At 37.7% G+C, this 24,922-nt stretch overlaps 3 protein-coding genes across 4 annotated transcripts in view; all 3 read left to right on the top strand.

Annotated features, from left to right (window-relative positions):
• The first annotated feature begins 1,224 nt into the window (after positions 1-1,224).
• Positions 1,225-18,020, top strand: LOC140938910 (minichromosome maintenance domain-containing protein 2-like). The gene is made up of 22 exons (XM_073388437.1): positions 1,225-1,329; positions 1,551-1,611; positions 1,860-1,918; positions 2,207-2,310; positions 2,953-3,048; positions 3,331-3,435; positions 5,409-5,476; positions 5,592-5,693; positions 6,653-6,762; positions 6,985-7,002; positions 7,507-7,570; positions 8,086-8,139; positions 8,484-8,759; positions 9,336-9,425; positions 9,885-10,060; positions 10,401-10,432; positions 11,033-11,180; positions 11,574-11,719; positions 12,271-12,316; positions 16,662-16,725; positions 17,442-17,512; positions 17,905-18,020. The coding sequence occupies exons 1-22, from the start codon at positions 1,225-1,227 to the stop codon at positions 18,004-18,006; spliced, it is 2,097 nt and encodes a 698-aa protein (XP_073244538.1). The 3' UTR covers positions 18,007-18,020.
• Positions 14,683-15,763, top strand: LOC140938899 (histidine N-acetyltransferase-like). Its single transcript, XM_073388426.1, has one exon. The coding sequence runs from the start codon at positions 14,757-14,759 to the stop codon at positions 15,711-15,713; it is 957 nt and encodes a 318-aa protein (XP_073244527.1). The 5' UTR covers positions 14,683-14,756; the 3' UTR covers positions 15,714-15,763.
• Positions 18,021-18,460: 440 nt separating the features above from the next.
• LOC140952482 (coiled-coil domain-containing protein 81-like) overlaps positions 18,461-24,922 on the top strand; it is a 16,287-nt gene continuing 9,825 nt past the window's right edge. For both annotated transcript variants that reach the window (XM_073401916.1, XM_073401910.1), the window contains exons 1-6: positions 18,461-18,659; positions 18,762-18,823; positions 19,156-19,312; positions 20,284-20,540; positions 21,895-21,974; positions 22,334-22,569. In XM_073401916.1, the coding sequence (XP_073258017.1) occupies positions 18,581-18,659; positions 18,762-18,823; positions 19,156-19,312; positions 20,284-20,540; positions 21,895-21,974; positions 22,334-22,569 (871 nt within the window). In that variant the 5' untranslated portion in view covers positions 18,461-18,580. The remainder of the gene's footprint in view (positions 18,660-18,761; positions 18,824-19,155; positions 19,313-20,283; positions 20,541-21,894; positions 21,975-22,333; positions 22,570-24,922) is intronic.

The raw sequence follows: 24,922 nt of genomic DNA, 5'->3' as shown, positions 1-24,922 counted from the left end.
ATTATACTATATAATAAGATATAATAAGTATATTACGGTACATAATAATAATCATATATGAAGTACCTACCAAAAAATGTAGGTCCATCATGTCATGGGTGAAGATAGCCTGTCTAGTGTAGTGTGGGGATTTTTGCTGCCGTGTTCGATCAGGAGCCCATTGGACTGATGGGCTCCTGGCTCCAATGATAGAACTGTCATTTACCTTGGCCAGATTTTCAGCATACACAAGGCAAGATCATTGATCGCCGAAGGCGCTAGATGCTAAGGGGGATCTTGAAATCTAGACGCTCGGAAAAGCTATATTGTCCAGTGGCGGATCCAAGGGAGGCCCCCCCCCCCCCCCCTTATCTTTCGACCAAAATGAGGCCTGAAGGGCCGAAAACAAATTTTTGGGAGACCAGGCCCCCCTTATCTCAGGGTCTGAATGCCCCCCCCTCCTCCCTAAAAAAATAGCGATTGCTCCCTGTGTCCCGCGGGACACAGGGAGCAATCGCTATTTTCTGGATAGAACTGTGGCCAGTTGCATAAATCTTGAGATTAAGAGTAACGTTTAAGGCAAAAGGCAACGTGAATTTACGCCACGTGACCAACAACTGTGACCAAGTTTTCTCCATTACCTGTCGTTAACTGTTCATTGCTTCTAAAAAAAAAATAAGTATTTTTACGTCATTTTTATCCATAAGAGTTGTTTTGAGCTGTTTTTATACGCCTATTTTCTATTTCGAGAATTCTGAACTTGAAACTGACGTTTGCCGTTTGCAGTAAACGTGACGTTTACTTTAAGTTATATATTAATTCAGATTATCACCTAATTGGTCCTAATTCATTTCTGAGCCCAGCCAAACTGTCTGGTCTGTCTACAGTTGGGCACAGCATTCTGAATAAATTTGTACGAACAAGCTGACTTCATTCGATAGCGCAACCGCACATTTTGACCAAGGGTCCCTAGATTATACTTCAACCCTTCAAAATATAGATGGCATTGCATTGTTACTTTCCGTCTCATGCTTCTCGAATAATCTATGGTCTACGGTCCTTTGTATAATCTGGGATTTGACTACTCTTCTTTCGATTCGTTACTCATCCAGAAATTTCCGCGCGTTTAGACAAAACGCGGGAAATTTGACGGCTGCCGATGTTGCACTACCAGCTTCGCCTGCCGTCGCCTGGTAGATCCACCTGGTAAGTGCTGCTCATTTTCTTACATTTGGGAATATTCACATGGAGGAAAAGAATGTCTTAGAAAGTGCATTTGAGTGGATTTGTGAATGTGGGGCTTTTGAGCAACTTAGAAAGCAATGTGAACAATACACAAAAGATTTTACGGTAAGCCTAGCTCTGCATTTACATCCCGAAAGCTCAAGTTTACAGAGTGGATTGGTGAACAAATTTGGATTGTACTGTAAACTGAAGCTTACTTACTGTTTAATCTTCGGAATTAAGAAATAATAAGAAAACTTATTTCCATTGAAGAACTTCCCCTATTTTAGAATCATGTACATGGCTTATTAAACCACTAACTCTTGTCAGTTTTTATTCTTGATCAGGAAAAAAGTGTTTACAGATTTGTTCTTAACATGGACTTGATGCATCTGCTAGACGTTAACGGTATGTAAGCTTATGTATGCATAAACGTCTTGACAGAACCGTATATCGAGACCTGATTTCATCCAGCTTTACATTCTCTTACCTTTAAAATCTATTATTTATTAAAAATAAAAGATAGACAATGTAGGCTTATTTCCATCCTTCCTGAATAGTGAATTATACCTTTAACGCATTGTTAAAGTTGTATGACCATTTAGGCAAACTGAACCTAATTCAATCTGGAGTGTCGATTTGTCTCTTTTTAATAGCTGAAATTGGAAATATGGCCATACACGAACCATTGAATTGCATCAATTTATTTCAAGAGGTAAGAAATTTACAAATTCAATTTATAAACCAAGAGAAAGAGTATTATTATAGTAAACATGGTTTCTCATAGTTCTCATAGTCAAACAGGTAGGCCTTCTTCAGGGGCGGGTGTGAAAATGGTAAAGAGTGAATAGGAATGAACGGATATTCACTGGTGCTCGCTATCAGATGGCTTTGTAAACTAGAGTTACCTCTTTCGAGAGGTTTTATCCGTAGAATAAAATGTGTAAAATGTATGAAGTTGTTTTGACCTGTTTTATAGCAGACTAATAAAATTCTATTGTAGGTTTGTTATGTTATTATTCACACGCTGTCGTGGATTCCACATTTACTGTACCCCTCTCAAGTTCTTGCCATTGTCAGATTTTCTTCCGTTTCACCACCTAAAGAGTAAGTAGTTTTTTAATGAGTTACCACCAAACACCTTGTCTGTAAAAGTTAACACTAACTGGGTTGATATGCAGTGACGGATCCATGCAGACCTTCGGACAAGGGGGAGGCCCGGTTATCCAGACCCTGAGAAAATTTTTTTTCGGCCCGTCGGGCCTCCGTTTGGTTTAAAAATAAAGGGGGGGGGCGAGCTCCCCGGGCCCCTCCCCTGGATCCGTCACTGATTTGTAATCATCATTTGTTATGTATCCGTCTTTAGAATGAACTAGTTCTGTTGTGACGATTCCAAACAAAACTAACGCATCGATACATCTGATCCTATACTGAGGGAGACTTCACTGATGCATTTAAAAATAAATGGAACTGAAACCAATTGTGGACTGGCACTTAGGTATCCTACTGATGAACAGTAACGGGCTATCAGAGATTTCCTGATTAGTTTACAGCTCTCTCCAGCTGTATGGCAGTGAAGTACTGTAGCAATCACCCTCAAATTAGTCTGCGAAACTGCCGAGATCAGGCCAAAGTGCATATAGGCAGAGGGTGACTTATCCCCTTCTTTTTATTTCGTCTTCATTTTAAAGGAGACATTGTTTCACAGCCGCTTGAAGTAACTTAATTTCTGATACTTTTAATTAACAGGTGCGTAAGCATTAAGAACTTTACTGGACATGGCCATCCGAATCTAATAAAGATAGTGGGCATTGTTAGTGGAAGGACGGCAGTTACAAAATATACGTAAGTAAGAAAAGGAAACTTCCTGGTAAAACTATTACAGGAGCTTATTATAAAATTAAATCATAATGTTAGAAACGTTTTGTTAACAAGGAACAGGAGGAAAAGACTTGGCTCCCTATATCTCCAAGTCTGCTACAGACAACAACATAAGAAGCGGCTGTATAGCAGACTCGATATATCTCTAAGAATTCTCAAGCTTGAGATAAACGTTGTAAAAGCGATGTGTGATCAGGAACGTTATTTTCTACTTATTTTTGTTTTCTTGCTATCATAATATGCTAGTCAAAGTGCGAGGTTCTATTGTCCCCAGTCCACCTGTTTGGGTTCAGAGAAACACCGTTATATTCGAGTACATTTAGCTGGGACAACCGAGGACGTAACCGTCAGGTAGGCTTACATGTAAAAACTGTGATGTTTCCGTTCATTCCTTAATCAGGGTTTTCAACAGTTTTTGAAGTAGGAGTTGCGTTTATTTGAGTAGGAGTTGCAAGGCCCGGAGGGCCCTGCTCTCTAGGGGGGTCTGGGAGCATGCCCCCCCCCCCCCAGGAAATTTTGAATTTCTAGACTCTTGGAGACGCATTTTCCCGCATTTTGAGACGCAGAACTAGCAAATTTTAGATATCGAAAATACTGATAAATTTTGATGCTTTTAGTAACTTTAACCACAATATTAGGGTACGCTTTAACCACAATCAGGGTTTTTGTGTGGCATATTGTTGTAAGTTGATAAAGGCTTTAGTATGTTAGTCATTGTATAGGAATTTATTGTACCTGATGATTTTTTTTTACCGTGTATAAATAATGATTAAAGATTAGATTAAAGATTAAAGATTAGTTCATAATTTGGGTTGAAAAAAGTAAAAGTGATTAAGAAACAGCGAAGGTAATTGAATTTTCAATAACCAACAAAAGCTACTTGTGTACACTTTGTTAATGTAGACCCATGCATGTACTTGGATAGCTGTTTGTCCAGTCTAGACAGAAGCATTTTTTCTGGGCCTTCTCTTGATGCCTGGAAAAGGCTCAAAAACATACTAAAGCTATACACGAACTGTTTTAAACTCAAACAAAATTTACAATTTTGAATATCCTTATTACTTATCGATCACAAACACCGTTCAGTCCTACTTCATCATTCAATTGAAGTGAAATATGCAGAAATATGGTAGTATCTACAAGTCGAAACATGGAGATTCTTTGTCTGCTGAGAAAAAGACTTTTAGTCCTCACTATCATCGTCATCATCCTCCCATCCACTGTCATGTGCTTCACTGTCGTCCGATTCGCCATGCTCTTCATCTAGGCAGAAGACTTTTGCTACCACTTCTTCTTGTTCTTTCTCCTCAATTTGAACTATTTCCTCTTCCGTTTGCGTACCGGCATCTGCTTGGGTAATCTTCGGGAAAACATTACATTATTACCTGCAGCATCCTTTTTCTTTTTCTTGTTTGTCACTGTCAGTGACCACATCTCCCGTAAACCACGCTGTCGCTTTTCTGCCATTTTACCGTGTTCTTGGAGACGAAATGTGGCGTTTTATATAGAGTGGCTTCAGAAACCGCTAACTACAATGTTCCCTGTAACTGAGACCCAGTCTTCGACTCGTCCTCAACGTGTCACTCAACGTATTACGCAGAGAACGTATTTTAGAAGCAGACTCAAGCGATGTTTTGGCGAAATTCTCCAGAAAAATTTCAAGTTTGCTTGTTCGCAACAGCTTTGTGAACACTTACCACTTTTTATCAAAAGTTTTATTTATCATATAATTTACCTAAGGGAAAGTAGGCGTTGCAAATCAAAAAGTTGCCGTCGGATGCGACGGCCGACGGCTGATTTTGAAAACACTGCCTTTATCATTGTTAATATTAATTATTTTGTTATACATAGTTCTTAGCCTCCTCACACATCAAGAAATTTCGAAAATAAGCAAAGAAGTGATCAAACCAGATTCTTGAATGTATGTACTTACAGTCCTTCCAGGGAATCAGAAGAATTAACCAATGCAGACCACAGTTTAGTGGAAACATGCCTAAGTGTTCATTAATGATATGACAATAGACCACTTACGAGTTCCAAAAACCCTCACTTTCAAAATGAGGCGAAGTGCATAGCCTTTCTTGTGAAAATGAGTTTTATTTGCATGAGAATGAAAGATTATTTCCATATCAAAGGCTGAGCACTTAACCTCGTTTTGATACAGAGGCCCGGGGGAACTCGGAAATGGTCTATTACTCTAGGTAGAGAAATGCAAGTACCAAACGGCAAACCGTTGAGAGCGCTGATGTGTGTTTTTGGTAAAAAAAAATAAAAGAAAGGAAGCTGACATATACTGACTTAACATGTGTTCTTTTTTATTTTAGAAGAGACTTTGTGTGTTGTTACTGTGGAGGTCCCCTTAATGAAGACGTCACTTGCCGTATCTTGGCAGGTAATAAGTCAAATGTGTGTACAGAATACGTCTTATAGGTAGCATAACAAACGAAACATCAAAAATTTACAACAAGAAAACTGTGACGATACAATTTAGCTGTGATTTTTTTCAGATAAATGTATCATACAGGTATTATGTCCTTTGGCTGTTGACAAGAGGCTTTGGATGAACAGCCACGGTCGCATTTACCAAACCATTCCTCTGTATGTCAGAGGTAAGGAAATAGAGTTCTCGCTGAAATTAAAGTTTCTCCAGCATAAATTAGTTATAACGTATAGTTCTAATGACACTGTTAGTATTATGACGTCCGCATGATCATCTTCATTTTACGGCAAAGTGTTACTGTACGCCGTCTTTGCTCCATCATCGTCATCGTATTTAAATTGCCACGCATTATCATTGTTACTTGCGCAATTGACGCAAGAAATGTAGAAAATACACTGGCTTTGAATTCGATCGGAACCAGCAAATCAGGCTTGATTGTAACTCTTTGCTGATAGTAGTTTATGCGGCACATTTAAAATTGCGTCGTCTTGACGTCGATGAGTATTGTTGGACTTACTTATGACTTATCTACTCCGCTACTTAAATGGTCATGATTAGCTTGCGTAACAAGCGCTTTCAATTGAATTATTGCGCGAAATTTGGAAATAGCAACAAAAATATTAAAGAAGGGAGAGTGGGAGGGGAGAAGACCTTCCTTTTCTCCCCTCCCCTCCCCCTTTATCCCTATTTTTTGCTCTCGTCCTAACTTTCTAAACGAACTCGCACGGAAACGCTTGCTATGCAGGTCATGGTCAGACTTCACCAAGTTCCCGGATAACGCTTTACTTGCCAGCTAGACTGGCGTGGGCTAACTTGAACTGACGTGTAGGTCATTACTAGATTATTATTCATAGCTATTTAAAATATATAAGGTTAATGATAAAATTCATAAGTGAAACAGAAAACATAATCAATCTGATATTTCTGCGATTGGGCTGGACGTGTTCTTTATTCTTTAAAATAAAGTGTGTCACTGAAGAGCGGACATGGGCTTGAGCTTCAAGTGAAAAGAGACGATGGTCTACAGGATGTCCACATTGCTAGGACATCCACATATGTTATAAAGAACGCTAAATATACTTCTTTCGACTAAGCAGTTTTTATGTTTCATTTTTTCCCTCTTAACAGATGAGATTATCAAAGACGTCCAGATTGGTTGTCACTACTCATTTGTTGTTTTGCAGTCTTCTGAAATTCATGAATGTTCTGGGCAGTTTTTATGCACTCCTGTGTTTGAGGTGAAGTGCTTACAACTATATGGCTAGAGGTTTTTGCTTTTGCTCTGTTTATTCTTTCCTTGTTTGAAAAATGAGCACATGTACACTCACAAGTTTTATGAGAAACTAAGTGTGATTAATCAGTGCGACTGATTTCTTGCTGTACATTTATTTTGTTTTGCTTATTCGTCCTAGAAGACTGCCGTTATAACTTGACTAATAAATGTTTAAATGTTTTTGCAGGCAAATAATATAGAAAAGGTAGGGGAAATTATGAATATTAAAGTTTTCTTGTGTTACACCTGATTTTAAAGATAGTCATGATGCTGTCGTTATAAAAGAATCACATCTGTTAATATAGAAATCACCAAGCAGCGATATTACTTAACCTACTGTTTTCTCTTTTGGCAACATCTTTTCCTGTTTAAGTAACCCAGTTACATGTATGAGTCTTTGAATGGCGTCTTCTGTTTACTTTGTTCTTTATAGCTACTTTATTAATATATGCTACAGTGATTTTACTTGAAGCGTGAAACAGATACTAACAAATAGTGCCAAATAGCAAGAGGTAAACAAAAGAATACAATGGAATTAGTGCATAATAGTGTGTAGTGTTCTACTACCTATTCACTTCAAGGGTCAAGTAAAATCACTCTAATTTCAGAAAATGGTAAGACTGTTACTAATTTCATTTTCCATGAAAACAGTGAGTCGCGGCTCTAACTACCATTTTTTTTTTTGCTTGTTATTTTTCTTTTGTGATAGATTCCTTCAAGTCCTCTTTTAGCGTCATGTAAACTTCCTGAGAGAATAGAGATGCTATACAAAGGTAGGTTGATGCAGTAACATTTTATTCTTTGACAAAGTTTAAGGTGGCCTAAATTTGATTTAAAAAATATATTTTTATGAGCTAATATAAAGTAACGAGATCATGTGCAAACTGTATATTTTCTTTAAAGAAGGAGAAATATTTTCTTTTACTAATCAAGTTTCGCGTCAAAATATGCCGGTTTGAAACACTTGGTCTTGATAAGACCTGTTATTGGCTGTAGTTCATACTTATGACTTAAAATTTTGTACGCTACGAGATTTTTTAAGATATCCATCATGAGGGAAGACTCTGTAAAATTAATACTGATTGGGCAATCTCGAGTCCCAACATCTTGGCCGATGACATACGAAACACCTGACCAGTAGTCAACTTCAGTTCACCCACTATCCAAGCTTAGGCCATCAAGGATATGATAGTGGTTGGTGGCTTGTCTGCATAAACTAACATTTTCATCCCTCATGCATGTTATGTCGTTTTATAGATTTATATTTTTTATTTTAACTATCATTTAGACAGGCAGGGTTCACCTTGGAGTTTTGTTGCAAGCCTCGCCTACTGCTTTGCAGGTACGTTCAGTTCAGAGGAAGTGTTCTTGATTGCTCAACAGAGACTAAAAAATTATATTATAGAGTGCATTATTATGCATCGTCTCCCTACTCTTTCAGGTCACATAAGAGTTTTCCGAACTGTAAGTAAACGAGTCCTTCTCTAACTGACCTGTCTTTCTCAAAGACTCATAAAGAGTCTACCAGGGCGGAATAAATTTTCAATTTTTTGTCACTTCTTAGGCTATACATTCTTTAAATCTAAACCTATTTGAGTATATAAACCACTGTCCATTATTGTGTCGATGGAACACCTAGTGGTATCATGCATGATGGAGTATTTAACAGGCTTACATCTTCTGCAGGCTTCGTGACACCTCCTGGTACATTCTTTCATTTGAAAATGTTGATGTTGATGTGCATTTTGCTGCTTCACTGTTCTGAAACGTCAAAAGAATCTAAAGAAGTTTATCACAAAAACCTTCACTTGCTTGTTATTGCTGATGACCTTCTGAGACTTCAACGCCTCTTGTTATATGGAGCGTCATTTGCTAAGAGAATGATTGTTCACTCTCCAATCAGCGAATTATTTGCTTCATGTTCTCGGGATCCTTTTGCCTCTGGAACGTGTATGGTAAATGGTAAGGAGATCTATTACAAAACGCGATCCCAATTTCCTTCTTTGAAATCAAGCAAAGAAAAAAGAGATTAAAAAAAAAAACAGACATTAGTCGTTGACAACGGATTACATTCTTCCGGCTGCTCTAGCAATATTGGTGACCGTATCGTAAAATGCAGCTCGCTTTTGTAAGGGGTTCAGGAGGGTTTGTAAACGGAAGGGCTTATATCCGAGGGGGCTTATAAGCGGAATAGAAAAAGCGTATTGAAACAGTGAAGTTATAGCAGGGTTTTTTAAGATACCTTTTGCAGTTACTAGTTTTAATGAAGCTTCAAAACCCCATAATAAATCGAATTGTCTTTTGAGATGGGGGGGGGGGGGGGGGAGGGAGCTTCTGATGATTGGAGCTAGAGGGGATTATAATAAGATGTATTTTTTTGTTTACAGACCGGATGGGTAGGCTTATAACTATGGAGGGCTATTGGTGGGGGGGAAGGGTTTATAATTATTATACGCATGTACATTCTCAGAAGGTTTTAGATGAGCATATAGTTATTTACTTCAGGCCAAACTAAGCAAATTTTTACTTCTGTTACAGCTGGATGCCTTTCCTTAGCTACAAGTGGAATATGTGTCATCCCTAATGTTGCTGTCCTAAAAAAGGAACGAAAAGACAGCCTTCAAAATGGTAATTCTAGCACTGAAACATTCGACATTCTTGACTGATATCAACAGAACTGGGAAATTTTTGTTGAGAACACGAAACAGGCGTTCATTTAAAGTTGGGTTCATCTGAGCTACGTTCTCGCTACCGTTACCAAATTGAAAATGAAAGAGGTTTGTCTAGAATATATCTGCTTGAGATTTTAAGAAACAGTATACACACTACCCTGAAGGTGACTTTATTAGAGGAAAATGTTTCTTTGATTTTTTAGTTTCTTAAAACCCTTTCAGCTTTTTAAAATGGCAAATGAAAATATAGCTCTCATCCCATATTTTGTCGTCTTCAAATAACCTCGCCTATTGATTGCAGTTGTATTATTTCCCATTACTTTTTTTACGATTCTTTCCTGGCCGTAGACTTTAAGCCCTAGAAAACGTGGGCTGACTGACTATTATTTTAATGTTGAATATGATTATTTTAAAGCTTTAGAAAATGCGTCCATTACAGTCAAGGTACCAGAGAAGTACTGGGCACAGCAAGGCCAGCAGCTCTCTTTACCATTGTCATGTAGTCTCTGGGCTTGCTCTGAACCAACGGACAGAAACCCTCAAAAAGGAATGCTCGATCCTGTGTTTGAGCTTCCCAACCGCAATATGAAGGTATGTTTTACTCTATAAGTATCCGGCTTGCAGTTCTTTCCTCTAGCAGGGCCGGCCCACCATAAATAAGGGTGTCCTCCGTAATACACTTACATTTCGGTAATCGTACGTACTTTCTCAGTAATGCAGGTTTCACAGCAAAACAGTTTATCCATACAATTATGTATGGATAGTCAAATGCTTCACCCAGTTTTGTACGTAAACTCGGTCACTATAGAGGGTTGATATCTTGTATCAATGTACCGATAGGTCTTCCCTGTGACTAATGTGCTGTTTACCATTGGACTATCACTAAAGTAGCATTTCCATCAAAAATGGCATTTTTTTATTTTCGTTCCAGGACTGTCCAACAGTACCACGAGCCCTGATCGAGTAAGTAGTGGTTTGTTCGTTTGGTGGTTTGTAGGATAAAATTACCAGGAATCCAAAACAAATTTAAAATCTTAGTTCCTCATCCAAATATGCAAATAGTTTACTATCTCGATCTTAGCTGTGTTGTTGGAACTGAGTGATGATATCACAGATGCGATTAATACCACTTTTTCAAACATTTCTACTCCATTGAATACGAACTGGTCATAACTGCCATAAGCCCTGTTGTTATTCATTCAACCATTTCTCCGTTTCTGATTGGCTAAAATCCCACCCACAATCCATCAAAACCAGCTACTGTTGACCAAATTTGGAACAATTTTGCGATATGTGGAAACTGACGTCAATTCAATTGTGCAGCGATTGATACCCGCGATTTTGTATCACTTGCTGTTAGGCGACCAAATACACGTTAAACATGTGACAACTTTGAAGACAGCAAAATTTTTCCTTTCGAGACTTTCTTCGTCCTCCTTTCCGTACATTTTGGTAGTCGATTAAGAAAATTTCAATTTTGTATATGAACTATAGAATTCCCTAAGCGTTTCAAATCCTAATCACCAAACTGCAACCTGTTCTCCTTTCAATAAATTTCGACAGCCAGTTTTCGGTTGTATTCAACTTGAGTGGTATTCACAACCGTACAGACAACTCTGAGGAGTCTGTGAGTGAAGAGGTCTTGAAGAAAGCGACGGAGTGCACGGAAGAGGAAACTATGTTTTACCTTAGTGACGACGAATTCAACCAGGTATGGGGAACATATATGGCCGGGGAGCTATACAATAAGCGGTATTCAATCTTTGATACTAAGGCGTGGAACGAGGAGCGGGGAAAGAGCACGGGGTTGGAACAAAAAATTTAAAAATAGGGAGTAAAGCAGAGAATTGGAAATTATTAACAAAGTTACTGATATGGCTAGCATTCAAGTTAGGTTTTGTTCCTAGTTTTCATTTTCCAGTTTTCGTGCTCGTTCCCCACTCCCCGTTTCCCGTTTCTCATTTTAGCAACATCCGTTTTCTAGACTTTGCAAATAGCACCACTGCATTGCGAAACCTTAACTTGAATCAGCATTGTTAACTGAGACAACTCACTGTTTTAGTTGTCCATAACCAAGAGAGAATGCCATAACTTATTTCTGTAGTTTCTACATTACGCTGCGAATCAAAATGTTGAGCTGACTGTGGCCGCACAAGATCTTATTCAAGGTTATTACATGGCGAGCAGACGAACAAGAAACTCTCATACAATTGGAGGACTTGATTTTCCTGTTACTACGCTACAAACGCTGTAAGTTCGTTTGTCTTACATGAATGTGAATTAATTGAGCAAATAACCTTTTCCTCTTGGCAAACTGATTTTATACTTTTCGTTGAGATATTTCTACGATTCATAAGTTATAAATTTATACATTTAAGTTCGGTTAGAGCTAGGAACATTTTTTCTGTCTCATATGTGATACAAAAGCTGTTGGTATTATTATATACTGCGCTGGTCAAAAAAATAATGTTTCCTTTATTGAAGATTTTGCTTTCTTTATGCATCGTGATATAACAAAAAATAAAATTAGGTCAAGGATAAAATTTAAAAACGACATGTAATTATAACTGGCTTCATTCAACTCATTTTATTGTTTCACACAAGTCCGCTTTTTCTGTCGCCAATTCATCATACCACTGATTACTACATTCCTTTCCCAGAAGTTTTATTTGTTTAGTCTTTTTAGTGACCTATACCCTAAATCCTATAGTACTTTAAACCCAGACGTTACAATATAGAAAAAATGGCGAAAAGCAGTTTCATTGGCTACACGCTGTTATCGATCATTATTTACTTCCTAGAACAAGTTTGGCTACAGCTCATGCAAAGTTAGCCCTCCATTCAGAGGTACGTATCACAATTTCTGTTTTATTAGTCCGTTAAATTTACTATGTAATTCTTCTAAACTTTTATTGTCCAAAATAATGGAAATTGTAGAAGTGCGCGTTCGGGTGTTTATAACAATGACAGAACTCGATAGACCATTTATAATAGACATTTTAATGTGTTTTAATATTTATCAGACTTAAATGTTTTAAAGCCTCACCACAGATGTGATCATGGCTAAATGATTGGCTGGGTAATACTTGCGCTGGCGGTCAATAAAGCCCCTCCTGCAGTCTGCGCTCGACGGACTTTGAAGAGAAAATAGAGGGTCTGTGAACAGGCTACCTTGAGTCATAACATTTGTCGGTTTCATGCTGATAGTGGTTTTCAAAAATGATTTGCACTAGAATCAGTATTTGACTCAGTCATCAATATTTTATTGTAAAAGATGCTTTAACAATCTGAACATTGGAGAACTTAAGTTGCCTTAAATTACTGCTGTTTTAAAGCTAAATATTTTGAAAACTGGGAAGTAACCTTTTAAAACAGCTGCGTGTTTTCAGGATTCAAATCATTTTCTCAAATTTCGTCCGGTGAGCTTCTACAGGCATTTGAACTAATTCTCACTCGGCAACCAGCGCCGTAGCTAGTATGAGGCCAACCGAGGCACTCGCCTCGGTAAAATTTTGACGAATTTCGCCGATCATTTTTATTTTACATAAGCGATCATCGGATATTTTTAACGCATCATGATATTACAAAGAATTCAGCAATTCAGTCAATATACTATGAAAAAATTACCATATCATCGATCTCAAGGGGCTACGTACGTTAACTCAAATTTTTTTTGAACAAATACTGATCAAAACCATTGGCGAGGTTAACGGTCACCCAGATTATGTAGCTTGTTTCTGATTATTGCTTTTTAAATTCCACTTAAATTAACTCGAAAAAAAGTTACCGAAAGGCCCAGAAAACGCTGCAAATCGCATTTCCGAGAGACTAAAGTTCAAAATTTCTCGGGGGGGGGGGGGGGGGGCATGCCCCCGAACCCCCTTAGCAACTCCCGCCTGCCTCGGTTGGCCGTTTGGTCTGGCTACGGCACTGGCAACCCTTTGATGAGAAACGTCTCAATGCCTATAACTTCCTTTTTGAAATCCCAGATCGATATGTCAGCCATAAAATTACTCATAAAGGAAATTTAGGAGAGAATTCCAAAAATAGACATTACACTAGAGACGCTCTTACGTTTAAATCCACCTCTGTTATAAGTTTGATGTGTCAATTTGCATTTTGTGCTTCTACATTTATTTTTAAGGGTTGCAGCTGTTTTGTAATCTGCGAGGGATAAATTGTAATTCTGCCTGCTGTAACAAAAAATTGTTTACGGAGGCGAACACTATGGGACAACTAGTTGAACTAGTCTCAAGCGCCCACTTACACAAGCTCAAGGAGTGATGATTTTAAATTGATTACCAAATACAATTCATGGTTGATTTCGCTTTCTGTCGTTATGTTGCTCGTTATAAAGTTGAAGCAATCTGTCAAAAACAAGAAAAGGAAAGAAAAAAAAATCATTTGATTTTCCCTCTCGCTTGCTACACGTAATTCGTGCAGTTTTTGATTGGCTTATTTAACAATCTGCTTTGCTGTTATTGGCTGAAAATATTTTGGTTTTGGTTGACGATACTCCTGCCTTTATGTCTATGACCTCAAAAGCGATCAACTTTATTATTAAGAGAGCAAACCTATTACACTTCATATGTTATCTGACTCTATTTCGCTCTGTTCACGGCTTCTAGAAATATCGAGTACCCAGAATTATAACAAAAAAGAACTTATAAAGCAAAAAAGTAACGACTCGTGAGAAAAAACCGTCTGTTGGGACACAGTATTGCTACTCGAAACAAAGTAATTCATTACCATTCTTAACCTCCACCATTGTATTCCAGTAAACAGTTAAATTCTATTTTGAATCCGATTTTAATTTTAGCAACACTTGCGTAAAAGTCAGTAAATAGCTTAACTCTTGAATATTTAAGATACAGAAACAAGAGCGTCCATCGAAGTTCGCGTTCGTATTTTAGGAACTGCAAAACTGAAGATTTTGTCACGATGTCAGTTTATTTTCCTTACCAGATAGAAATTTCAATTTAGAACGTTTATGATACGTTATTTGTAGTTGTTTTTGATTACTGTTCACTTTTCATGTTATTAACAAGGAATTAAATTTCTTTACTTCGGCATTATAAAATGATCGTCGGACATTGTTCGAAAACACGTAATATAAAATTTCCATTGTTAAAATGAACATTTTACATTACAGTCACCTGTTTTTGTGCCAATTATAGTAGGAGTTTCGCACGACCGAAAGTTTATATCTCAAAACAAATTCCTTGCAGTTAAACAACATCTTCTCAGGTCGCATTCACCGATCCACTGAGCATCATTAGAAGGCCCCATGAAGGAAATAACTATTCGTAAAGCAGTTGCAGCCGATTTGGAGGCCATCTTAGAAATATCGGAAGGTATTTACAACGGACACGATTACTTTCCCTGTGTTTTCCTCCAGTGGCTAACAAAACCCAACCGCACAATTTTTGTGGCTCAGTATGGGGACCAGCTCATTGGGCTAAGAGCGATTCATATCGTAGATGAGGGGAAAACCTTCATCAGCCAAGGTTTGCGGATCCATCCCAGATTTCGAGGCTTGGGATTAAGTTCACGATTGATCGAAGCTATCCACGGTTACATCCGAAACGAATATCCGAATGTCTGTCGAGAACGCTTCACTACAAAATCCGACAACATCGAGCGACTTGCCATCCAAAAGAAGTATGGCGACATTGGCTTATTCGAGAGAGACATTTTGGCCCACTACATCACTAAAGAAACACTGAAGCAAACGAGCCTAGAAGACGAAGCCCAGAATCTTGGCGTTCAGGTCAAACCCTGCACGGAAAGCTTTCTTTACAATTACATTCTTGACGACTCAGTGGCAAACATGTTTCCTGGGCGTACTATCATCGTCGACTGGGAACCGTTCGAAGCTCTCCGATCTAACATCGGTTGCATTCTTGAACAAGATGATTGTGTATTCTCTGACCGAGATGCGGCCGACTGTTCTCGTGGTCAGCTACCGAAGTCATTCGCCCACGGTCGGCGGTCTCCCCGAGTAAAGCACATGCATTGGGTGGCTTGCATTTATACAGAAGACCCAGTGATGTTCCAAGTGCACGTGGTTCAGCAACTGAAATGTGCCTATCAGCAACTGCAAGGAGATTTTATCTTCTCTACATTTCACAAGGAAAGCCACACCAAATGGGGCAGGAAGCTTCTAGAAGAAAACATTGGGTTAAAACCGGTGGAGTTCTTCCGTGATTTTGGATTGATGATGTTTGAACGGAAATTTGTCTAATAACTCGTTATGATTTCGATGCAATTACAGAAAAAAAAGGCTTATCACTAACCTCGTCGTGTTTTACTTCTTGTTTAGCCTCCCACGCAGACTTTCTTAGGGCTTCGCCAGGCGTTCCTGACCCACGTGGGCCAGGAACGCCTGGCGAAGCCCTAAGAACGTCTGCTTGGGAGGCTACCTGATGTTAAGTTGTACATTTTTAAAATTTCAATCGTAGTAAAGTAGATACTGATTATGTCTGCTCATTAAAGTTACAATTAAACAATCATGTCAGCTCTCTCTTTAATCCTTCTTCTTTAATGTAGCCTCATTTTTAAGTGTACTGTGACAATCAGTGCAAAGAAAGGCAACTATCGGCTACGAGTCGTCAAATGTGGCTATAAGAAAAAAGTCAGCGAAACTGAAGCTCTGGAAAACAATCGAAGGGAACAAAAGTTCTAATTCTCAGTTTAACTCGGTTCTATGTATTGAGTGTGTGTTGATTCCTTTCGGGTGAATCCAGGAACGAATTCATTTTTCAATATTTAAGCGGTTTTTGCATTTCTTCCGAAAATCCAAATCTGGATTTTGATCTTAAGATTCCCTTTTGAATAAGATTTGCTGATTTGAAATCCATGAATATGAACAGCAAATTACTTTCGTTTCTGAAGAGGAAAGTCTTGAAAAAACAATCTACTTTCTCATGTACGTTAGGAAGACTCCCAATTATCTCAAGAATTTCGTTGGATCGCCTCAGGCTTAACAAATCAAAACTAAGCTGGGCCATTACAAGTGTCGTTGTAATGTTTGCTCTAATTAGATTATGCAGCAGTGGAAAGTATACCGTGGTTAGTTTATCCATAATTTTTCCCTTTCATCGTTTTTTGTTAGTTAATTGATTGATTGATTGATTGATTGATTGATTGATTGAAAATTTCCAACCATTGGTACTTAAATATTTCTCTGAAGGTTACCGAAGAAGATGCTGTTGCAGCTATCATGCTGTATGAAGATTCTTTAAAATGGAAATACGGTAATGTACTGACTTTCAGGTGTGAGTTTGAATGAAATCTGAATTGGCAGTCCAAAGCTGTTATATGTTCTTTACGTGGCAGACGGGAGGTGGTTCTGGTGTTTAGTTAGGGAATGAACTTCGTATCGGCCTCCTCATTTCTATCTCACTATCATTTTAATGGGAAAAAAACGGCTCGTTTAAGCTCTGTTTCCTTCTGTAATTTTTTTGTTTCTCCCAATTAGATCACAATTCTTGTACAGAAGCTTATAACAGGTATATTCTACTGTGAAAGGGTAGGGTTTTTAAGCAGTTTATTCCGGGCTAAGCTATATAAATCATAGAAGGAATGTACATTAACAGGGTGTCTCGTCTGGAAAATTGATCCGTGGTATGAATTTCCAGACAAGACTGGAGTTTCTGGTCCTATTTGATGTGGGATGGGGTATGGAATCTTAGTGCCTAGTCTTGAAAAGGGTAGCAAAATTACAGTTGAACCGTATTCTAGTGTAGAATTATAGTTTCAGAATCCCAGCGCCGGGCGCAGCTCACCCAAAATTCCTTGAGTGCATCCCCCGGGGCGCCTTTAAGGAAATGGGCTGTTTCTCCTCTTCTTTTTAAAGTTACTGGGTCTTAGCCATGAAAATGAGATAGACGTCAACTTCATTGCAAAGTTGAACCCCTCTTGTAAGATCCATCTTGGAACACTGACATATGTTGTTGTCTCTTGTTAACAGGCAATTCTGGTGTTGGTCCTGTGGACCCGCCTTCTCCGGCTGCTGATGTTTCCGACTTTTTAGGACCAAAGGTCAGACACTCGATAGCTTCACGGTAACCCAGTTATAACCCAGAACTCGCACAGCCCACAAAAAATTACATTCAGTTGTTCGTACGAAATAGAAAATAACGGGTGCCGATTACCCTGATGAAAATATTCATTACCTGAACTGAATTCAGCTTGTGATTTCCATTTTATATATTTTTTTTTTTGGCCAAAGGGGTTAGTAGCTTTTGAGACGTAGAGGCATTGGATTCAGCAGATGATAAGTTTATCAGAATAGCATATACCGCGGTGGACCTATTCTACTATTAGTGCCTGTTGTTACAGAAATTACTCCATTTCTCGCAAAACAAAGGTGTCCATCCTTACGCTGAACTCAGTAGTGGATAACAGTTTTTTTCTCTTGATCTTTTTCATAGAATGACGTCAGGATGCAACAAATTCAAGGAAGAATTCGACGCTTTTGTTCAACTTTTAAAGATGGCTGGTCAGCCTCTTTCGGGCAGTTTCACGAAGAATAGCGGTTGATTTAGTCGGAAGAGTATTCGTTTGCTAAACGAATTTAATTAGCAACATTCCTTTTTCACTAAAATTTTACAAGCAAACAAACAACAAAAAAAGATGAATAAAATATATTTTATAAAAAAATGCCATCAACTTATTCACCAGACATTTGTCAGTGCTCCGCCTAGTTTTAAAAATTCATCCCTTTGGTTATCCCATTGTGGTAGTGGCAAACACAAAAACCTTACTCCTTTGGCCACTTCTCTCTTCTAACTTAAAACAGGAATATCCTGTATTGTCTTTCGTTACTGTCATGCAATGCCGTCGATTGATAGAAACTTTGCGGAGCCAAAAATATTTTTCAAAGTTCCTAGAAGACGTGAGGCCAAATTTTTTTTGCACTGAGCTCGAGGTAACCTGGCACTAGTTATCTAATTAGCACCGCTGGCCATTTTGTAGCAAGTGGTCGTCATAGTAACGATTATGTACGGCAAGCCAAGTCACAATCGGTCCCCGTTTCTTCATCACAACCAGATGGTTTAACGAAAAAATTGTACCGCCTTTCAAACGGTTTCGGTTAATTTGGCCACTATGGCTGAAGTAATGTATGGGCTGGTCTCGGAGGCGCGAAAAAATCGGTTTTCAGCCATACCGAAACTGGCTGAAGAAGGTAACGTACAAAGTCAATTATCAAGCCAAGGAGTCAATTTGTTTGTTGGCTTTCCCGGCTTGTATTGTTTCATAGGGTACTTAACATCTGTTGCTCTTTTAGATATCGTGAACGTATGGGATAATGTGTCAAAGTTCATCGAAAGGCAAATGGCTCTGCAAAAGGTTGGTAAATTCGGTAACATTCGAATTTTCCTTTTGCACGTGCAATGGAATACGATTAAGCTTATCTAAACCGCGATCTTCGCGCCCAATTTTTGGCCAGAGTGCTGGAGAAAAACATTTGAATCGTAGCAAAGTGAGGTATTCTCATTTGTTAGATGATTTCTCCTGATCTGTTTGAAAACATCTATTTCTTTCTACCATTCCCGGCAAATAGTTTTAAAGCTTCAAGTGTGAAATACCAGCATCTCATAATGTCGTCTTTGTATAAACTTATAACTTAAGTGGTGTCTTGTGTGAAAAACACTGATCGCAGTACTTAATTTTTCCAACAGGGGGTATGTGTTCCAGGGCTTGGAACTTTTACCTATTCCCAGAAAAAGTTAGACGTCGGCAACAATAAATATATACAGATCCAGAGACCTGTTTTCGTTCTGTCAGAGAAGTTTGCTATGACTCATGGCCTAAATTACACCAAGCATCACACTACAGGTAAAAGCTAACAATAAGACAATGGTTTACCTCATAACTGTTGGCGAAGGTGTTACTGAAGTATTAAAACCGTGTTGAAGGGCCGTTAATATTAAGCTAAAAGAATTTTTTACATCTAAAAAGAAAGGAATGTCCGGCAGAAACTAACACTTGTATTTGAACCTTGCCTGGGTCATATTACACTCATGCAATATTTATATTAAAAGGTATAAAATGTAAATATAAAGGAAAAAGTAAGTCAGTACAAATTAGCAGAACTGTTAAAAGTTTTGAACCCAGGAGTTATCTTATAAGTATAGTTGGAAATTATGATCTTCCGGGTACCTATTTTCAGGTCTATGCTCCTTCCCAACAATCATATTCCACCTGCTTAAAAAAAATTAGTAACAACTTTAATGAAGCAAAGGATCTGATCTTTGCAGCCTTGTAGCTGAATGGACTACTATGCTTAACTAAGCTCTTTGTCTACATAATTTAGTGTAGCAGAGGTGATATTTACAAAATTTTATTATTATTATTAGGAAAAATTAAGGATGGTAAGGAAATGTAAGAGGAGTCTTGGAGTAACTGAGGGAATAAAAGGCAGGAAAGAAAGGAAAAGAGATAACCAGGACAGCGGAAAAAATACCGTCTGGAAACTGCAGTTGCAGTATCAGGCTGTGCTCTAGGCTAGCAGTATCTACTGTCCCCTAACTTACTCTTGCTCTTGGCTGACTGAGAAATCATAGTGTTTTTTTCATAACAATCGTAGAGCAGCTGCCCTGAAAGCATTGTTTTAATTCTTTCACCCTCAAATAAATACTTGTACACTGTACTTAGGGATTTAGCATGCATGACATGTAGGTGAGCTGTAATTTACCCAGGCAATGTATTATGTAATGATATATTGCCAGTGTATTAATTTAATTATTACTATTTATGCTATATCATATTGATTTTAATACCAACCTTTGCATATTTTGTTGTTGCAGGTCAAATTCCAATAGTGCAGCTCAATTTTGCAGCTCTATCAAATGAAACTCCATTCAATAGAGACACTGTAGAAAGTTGTGTTAAAGAGGTCCTACAAGCTTTGAGTCGATCTGTGCAGGCTAAAAGAAATGTGGAGTTTCACTTTGCAGGAATTGGAAGGTTGTCAATAAGAGAGTCCAAAGTTAAAATGAAATTTTACAAGGAATTCTTAAGGAGTATGGATGGCTCGGGGAATTTAGTTCATGCATTATCCAATGTAAGTACTGTTCTTGATTGCAACACACATGCCAGGATCGATGATCAATGTGTCTGTTAGTTCTATGAGTCCCAAGACTTACTTGGACTCACTGCTTTATTTACTGGTTTCATGGCATCCTTCTCAGAGACAGTTGACTGAGACATGGATGCATATTATAGTCAATTGAATTCAATCAAAGTGTACAAGGAGAAGATGATGTACCTGTAAGAGCCCTTTTACAGTAATCTCAAGCAAATACAACCTGCTGTTTCTCGAGAATCTACACTGCTGGGGATGTTTTGCCAGATAGGGCCTTCTGAGTTTTGGCCTAAAACATTACTCTTGACCTGCGGAATGTGTTCTGTACATAAGAGCAGGCACTTATTTCCCAGGAATACATATTTTTGGTTTACCTGAAGTATTATTTTTTTTGGCTTTGCTAGCACCAAAATTGCAGCAAATTAAGAAACAGAGGCTCAAGGAAATAAAATCTGGAACTAGATGACTACCAGCTTAATTATGTAACCATTGATTTACATCATGAATATGGAATTTGGGATCGAGTTTAAAATGCTAAGGTCTCTTTCATGGCAAGGATCAATGAGTGAGGCAGCTGTATTTGCAGGCTAACTATTCTTCAGTTCTCTAACCAAACCAGTTTCAGAATACTTTGAATTACCTGCTTCTGAAACTGGTTCAGTATGAAAAGAGTATTAGTGCACAGGGGCTGACTGACCTGTTTTTCATGTAAACCGGCTTCAATTACAACAATTTGCCTTTAAATATCCTGTCCCAGTTAGCTACCCAGAGTGGGACTTCAGGTATGGTGTTGGAGTTTATACCGATATGGCACACTTTTCATGGAGGATTGGTGATGACAACAATGTCTTTGTTGTTATATATTAATGTTTCCCCTGGCAACTAGCCTTGCTTTGGTTGCATTCAAAGCCTATTAAGGAAAATTCTAAGGGTTCTCATTGACAGTGCCTCATCCAATGTGTGGTTCCATACTTTTCCCATGGAAGGGATTTTTCCTTAGACCTCCCCCACCTCTCTGGAAATTTCAGTCAAGCTTCATACATTTACATAAATTTTGGGGCCTTTGAGAACACCCCACCCCCCAGGAATTTCCAATCCTTTCTGTGGGGCGAGTATGTATATTTTGTGGAACTACGTACACAATTCCACTAAACTCCCTTTGATACCATGAATACTATTTATACAGCTAATATTTACCATATAAATATGCATGTTAATGCTGGGCTCTAGTTTCTTGATGTTCCTTGTAGCACCAGTACGTTGTATTTTTTTCCATGGTGGTCATCATATTATAACACATACACAGTTTAATAAGTCTTCTTAAATTTTGCAGAGACCAGGAACAGCTGACTCAGTTCTATCAGAGCCTGTCAGTCCAAGACTGCATACGAGTAATACCCTTGTCTTACCAAGGTAGGTATATAGCAAATATTAGTTTAGTTTAATTATTTTTTGGAAATCCTTTCACGGTAAATGTCAAATCTTGATTCTCTCTCAAAACTAGGGACATCAAAGCTGCCAGGTTAAATTTGCAGGTACAGGTGCGAATGCACATAAAGGCATTAGAATAAGGGCTAGGGATCAAGTTACAGGACATTTTATAGTCAGACCTGCAGCACACCTGCAAATTTCATCCTTCACCTCAAAATTATTTACATATAGTAAGAGGCATTTATATAGGAAATTGTCTAAGTTTTAGACTGAGGTTTGTATTCTCATATTATTTAACAATTAAAAGGCCATTGACTTTTTAAATTAACCATCACTTTCAGAATAAGTCCAGGAGAAGGAGGAAGTCCTAAAAGCCCAGCTAAAGAGGGTATGCCTACCATTACTGAACAGGATGAGGAGAACGACACTGGTATAGCTGCAAGAGAAGATGCTGTTACTACTGATAAAGAAAAAACTGAAGAACAGAATATTGAGAAGCCTAAAGGTGAAGCAGGGTCTATACCTGTTGTAGAACCCTTGCTTGGGGAACAGCAAGATTTACCCTTAGATGAGGAAGGTAAGTACATGCTAGTACATGTATTACGTATAGAAGGAGTTGTAGTGGCTCATTAAATTTCCCTTTGGTTTTAGAAAGTTTTTCAAACCATATTGATAATATTTAATAATATATTACAAAAAGGGAATGGAGAAATATTCACAGATGGTGCCATTTAATCACCTCACTTACACTGTTTCTCGCCATTCAGGTGCTATTCCTGAGAAGCCCTCAGCTGTTGCCTTTGTCACTTCCTCTCATTATAATTATTTACCTTTGCTACGTTTAAAGTGTTGATCAGAAATTCAAACCATAGTAAGCACCCAAAATAGCGACAGTTAGTCATATAAAAAATAAATTGAAGGTGCAAAGAAAATGATCTTTATTGCTGTAATACAATGACATGTTACTGTAACTTGACCTCATGTCAAGTTGCTTCCACCACAACTTCAACAGATAGTAGACAATTTAGAAGGAGAATCTATCATGTTTTTTTAAAAGTTGCTCCTAGGCACCCATCAGTGAATAAATATTATAGGTTTCTGCTGAAAACACTTAAAAACAATACAACACAGTAAAGGTTTCTTGTTATTCTTCAAGAATCCAGGAGGCATTTTTCATAATTCATGTAGGCTGTTAACAAGCTCTTAACATCTCAGCATGACGTTATTTGGAAAGAACTAACATTTAAATAACTTTTCAGAAGGTTTCATTGCTTGTCAACACTCCTACTGTTTACATGAAAATTATAATTGCAAATAAAAATTAATCAATCCTAAGTTTGACTTTTAAAGTCTCTGAAACAATCAATAATTAATTGAGTGTATCTGTAGAGCTTTGTCATAGCAACTGTTACCATGAGTGTAGAAGTCAAAGTTATTTAAACATTCTTGTAACTCGTAGTGCACGTAGTGTAATACTATTGACCGGACACTTTGTTCTTGTATGCCTTATAAAGTACCTAAACAAGGTTAAAATCATTGGCTCATCATGTTATCTTATGAAAAAATACCTGTTCCATGCACCTATGGCAATTTTCACAGTACATTTTCAAGAATTTATAACTTATTGGATCATCCATCGAAAGACTATTATCAAAGCAAGTACAGTAGATATAATGGTATTGTACTAAGTACAAATGAAGGAGCTTCAATGGACGATGTTAACCACAACAAAAAAGATCCAGGTACAGGTTGGTTGGTTTTGCACAGTATTAAGTGAGTGTCCTGGGCAAAATTAAGTGTTAACTTTTACTGCAGGCAGAATCATAATGTTAAGGTTAACCACTGCAGTATGATGCCTGTTGCTTTAAAAACCTTAATATGGAGATGGTGACAAAGATTCCTCTTTCCAAGTTTGAAGTCTGAAGTCAAATATATTACACTGACTTTCCTGACAGGCAAAAACTGAAGGGACACTGCTATAAAAGTATTACTCTTGCGCAGTAATAAAAAAGGTTTATGTGGCAGCATAATTATTACCGTTTGGTATATTATGATATCTAAACTGAGAGAACAAATTTTAACCCATTCAAATTTATTTTCTTAAGCCTGGATTTAGATACTGTAAATTACTGTAAGTTATCCATATTATGGTAATAACTAAAAGATTCAATCTTAGAAAGGCAAGGTCCACTTAAGTGCTAATGTTGTAAAAAAAACATTTACCACAAGTAAAATCAGATTATTTCATACTATTGCCAAATGATAGCTGTAGATCTTCTGAAAGTTTCATAGCAAAGTTTCCATAAAACCGAAAAATTAAGTTATGACAAAAAGTTTGTCATACAGCCGTAGTTCAATGCCCCTGTATTAATGACGGAGCCACCTTAATTTTGATGACCAATATTTGAAGATAGCTAAAATTTGTTGTCAGCTTTCTTTTAATTCTTCTCATCTAAGATTGTAACTAAGTTTAAGTTTCTACTCCCTGATATCCAGTTGTCTGCAAGCTTTAAATTGAACCCAAACAAATCCCAGGTGAATAAGTAATGAAATTCTATTATTAGTGCTTTATATCACAAGTTTTAGAATCTTAATTAAGCAAAGGAACTTTTTTCCCAAATGAAAAAAAAAAGGTACTGACTCTGAATGTTTGGGCTAATAATTCTTCAACTCCAATTTCTTTATACAGCTAGCTTTTTCCAAAAAACAATATTATTCTCTTTTTTGAATTGGTATGATTGTGTATCCTTTAGTTTTCACCTCTCTGACCCATTTAAAATAGACATGTTCTGTAAATAATTAAATGCCTTTTATCAACAATAACATATATACAAAGGTATCTTGAACTCAGATGGTGATTTTCATAAATCATGTACATGTATATTGATTTGATGTAAGAATAGTAATCCACTGTGGTGAGGTCATGTGAT

Source organism: Porites lutea, chromosome 1 (genome assembly GCF_958299795.1).
Source record: "Porites lutea chromosome 1, jaPorLute2.1, whole genome shotgun sequence".
Lineage (NCBI taxonomy): Eukaryota > Metazoa > Cnidaria > Anthozoa > Scleractinia > Poritidae > Porites > Porites lutea.
Note: the sequence above shows the minus strand (reverse complement) of the source record. Positions and strands in the feature narration are given on the sequence as shown.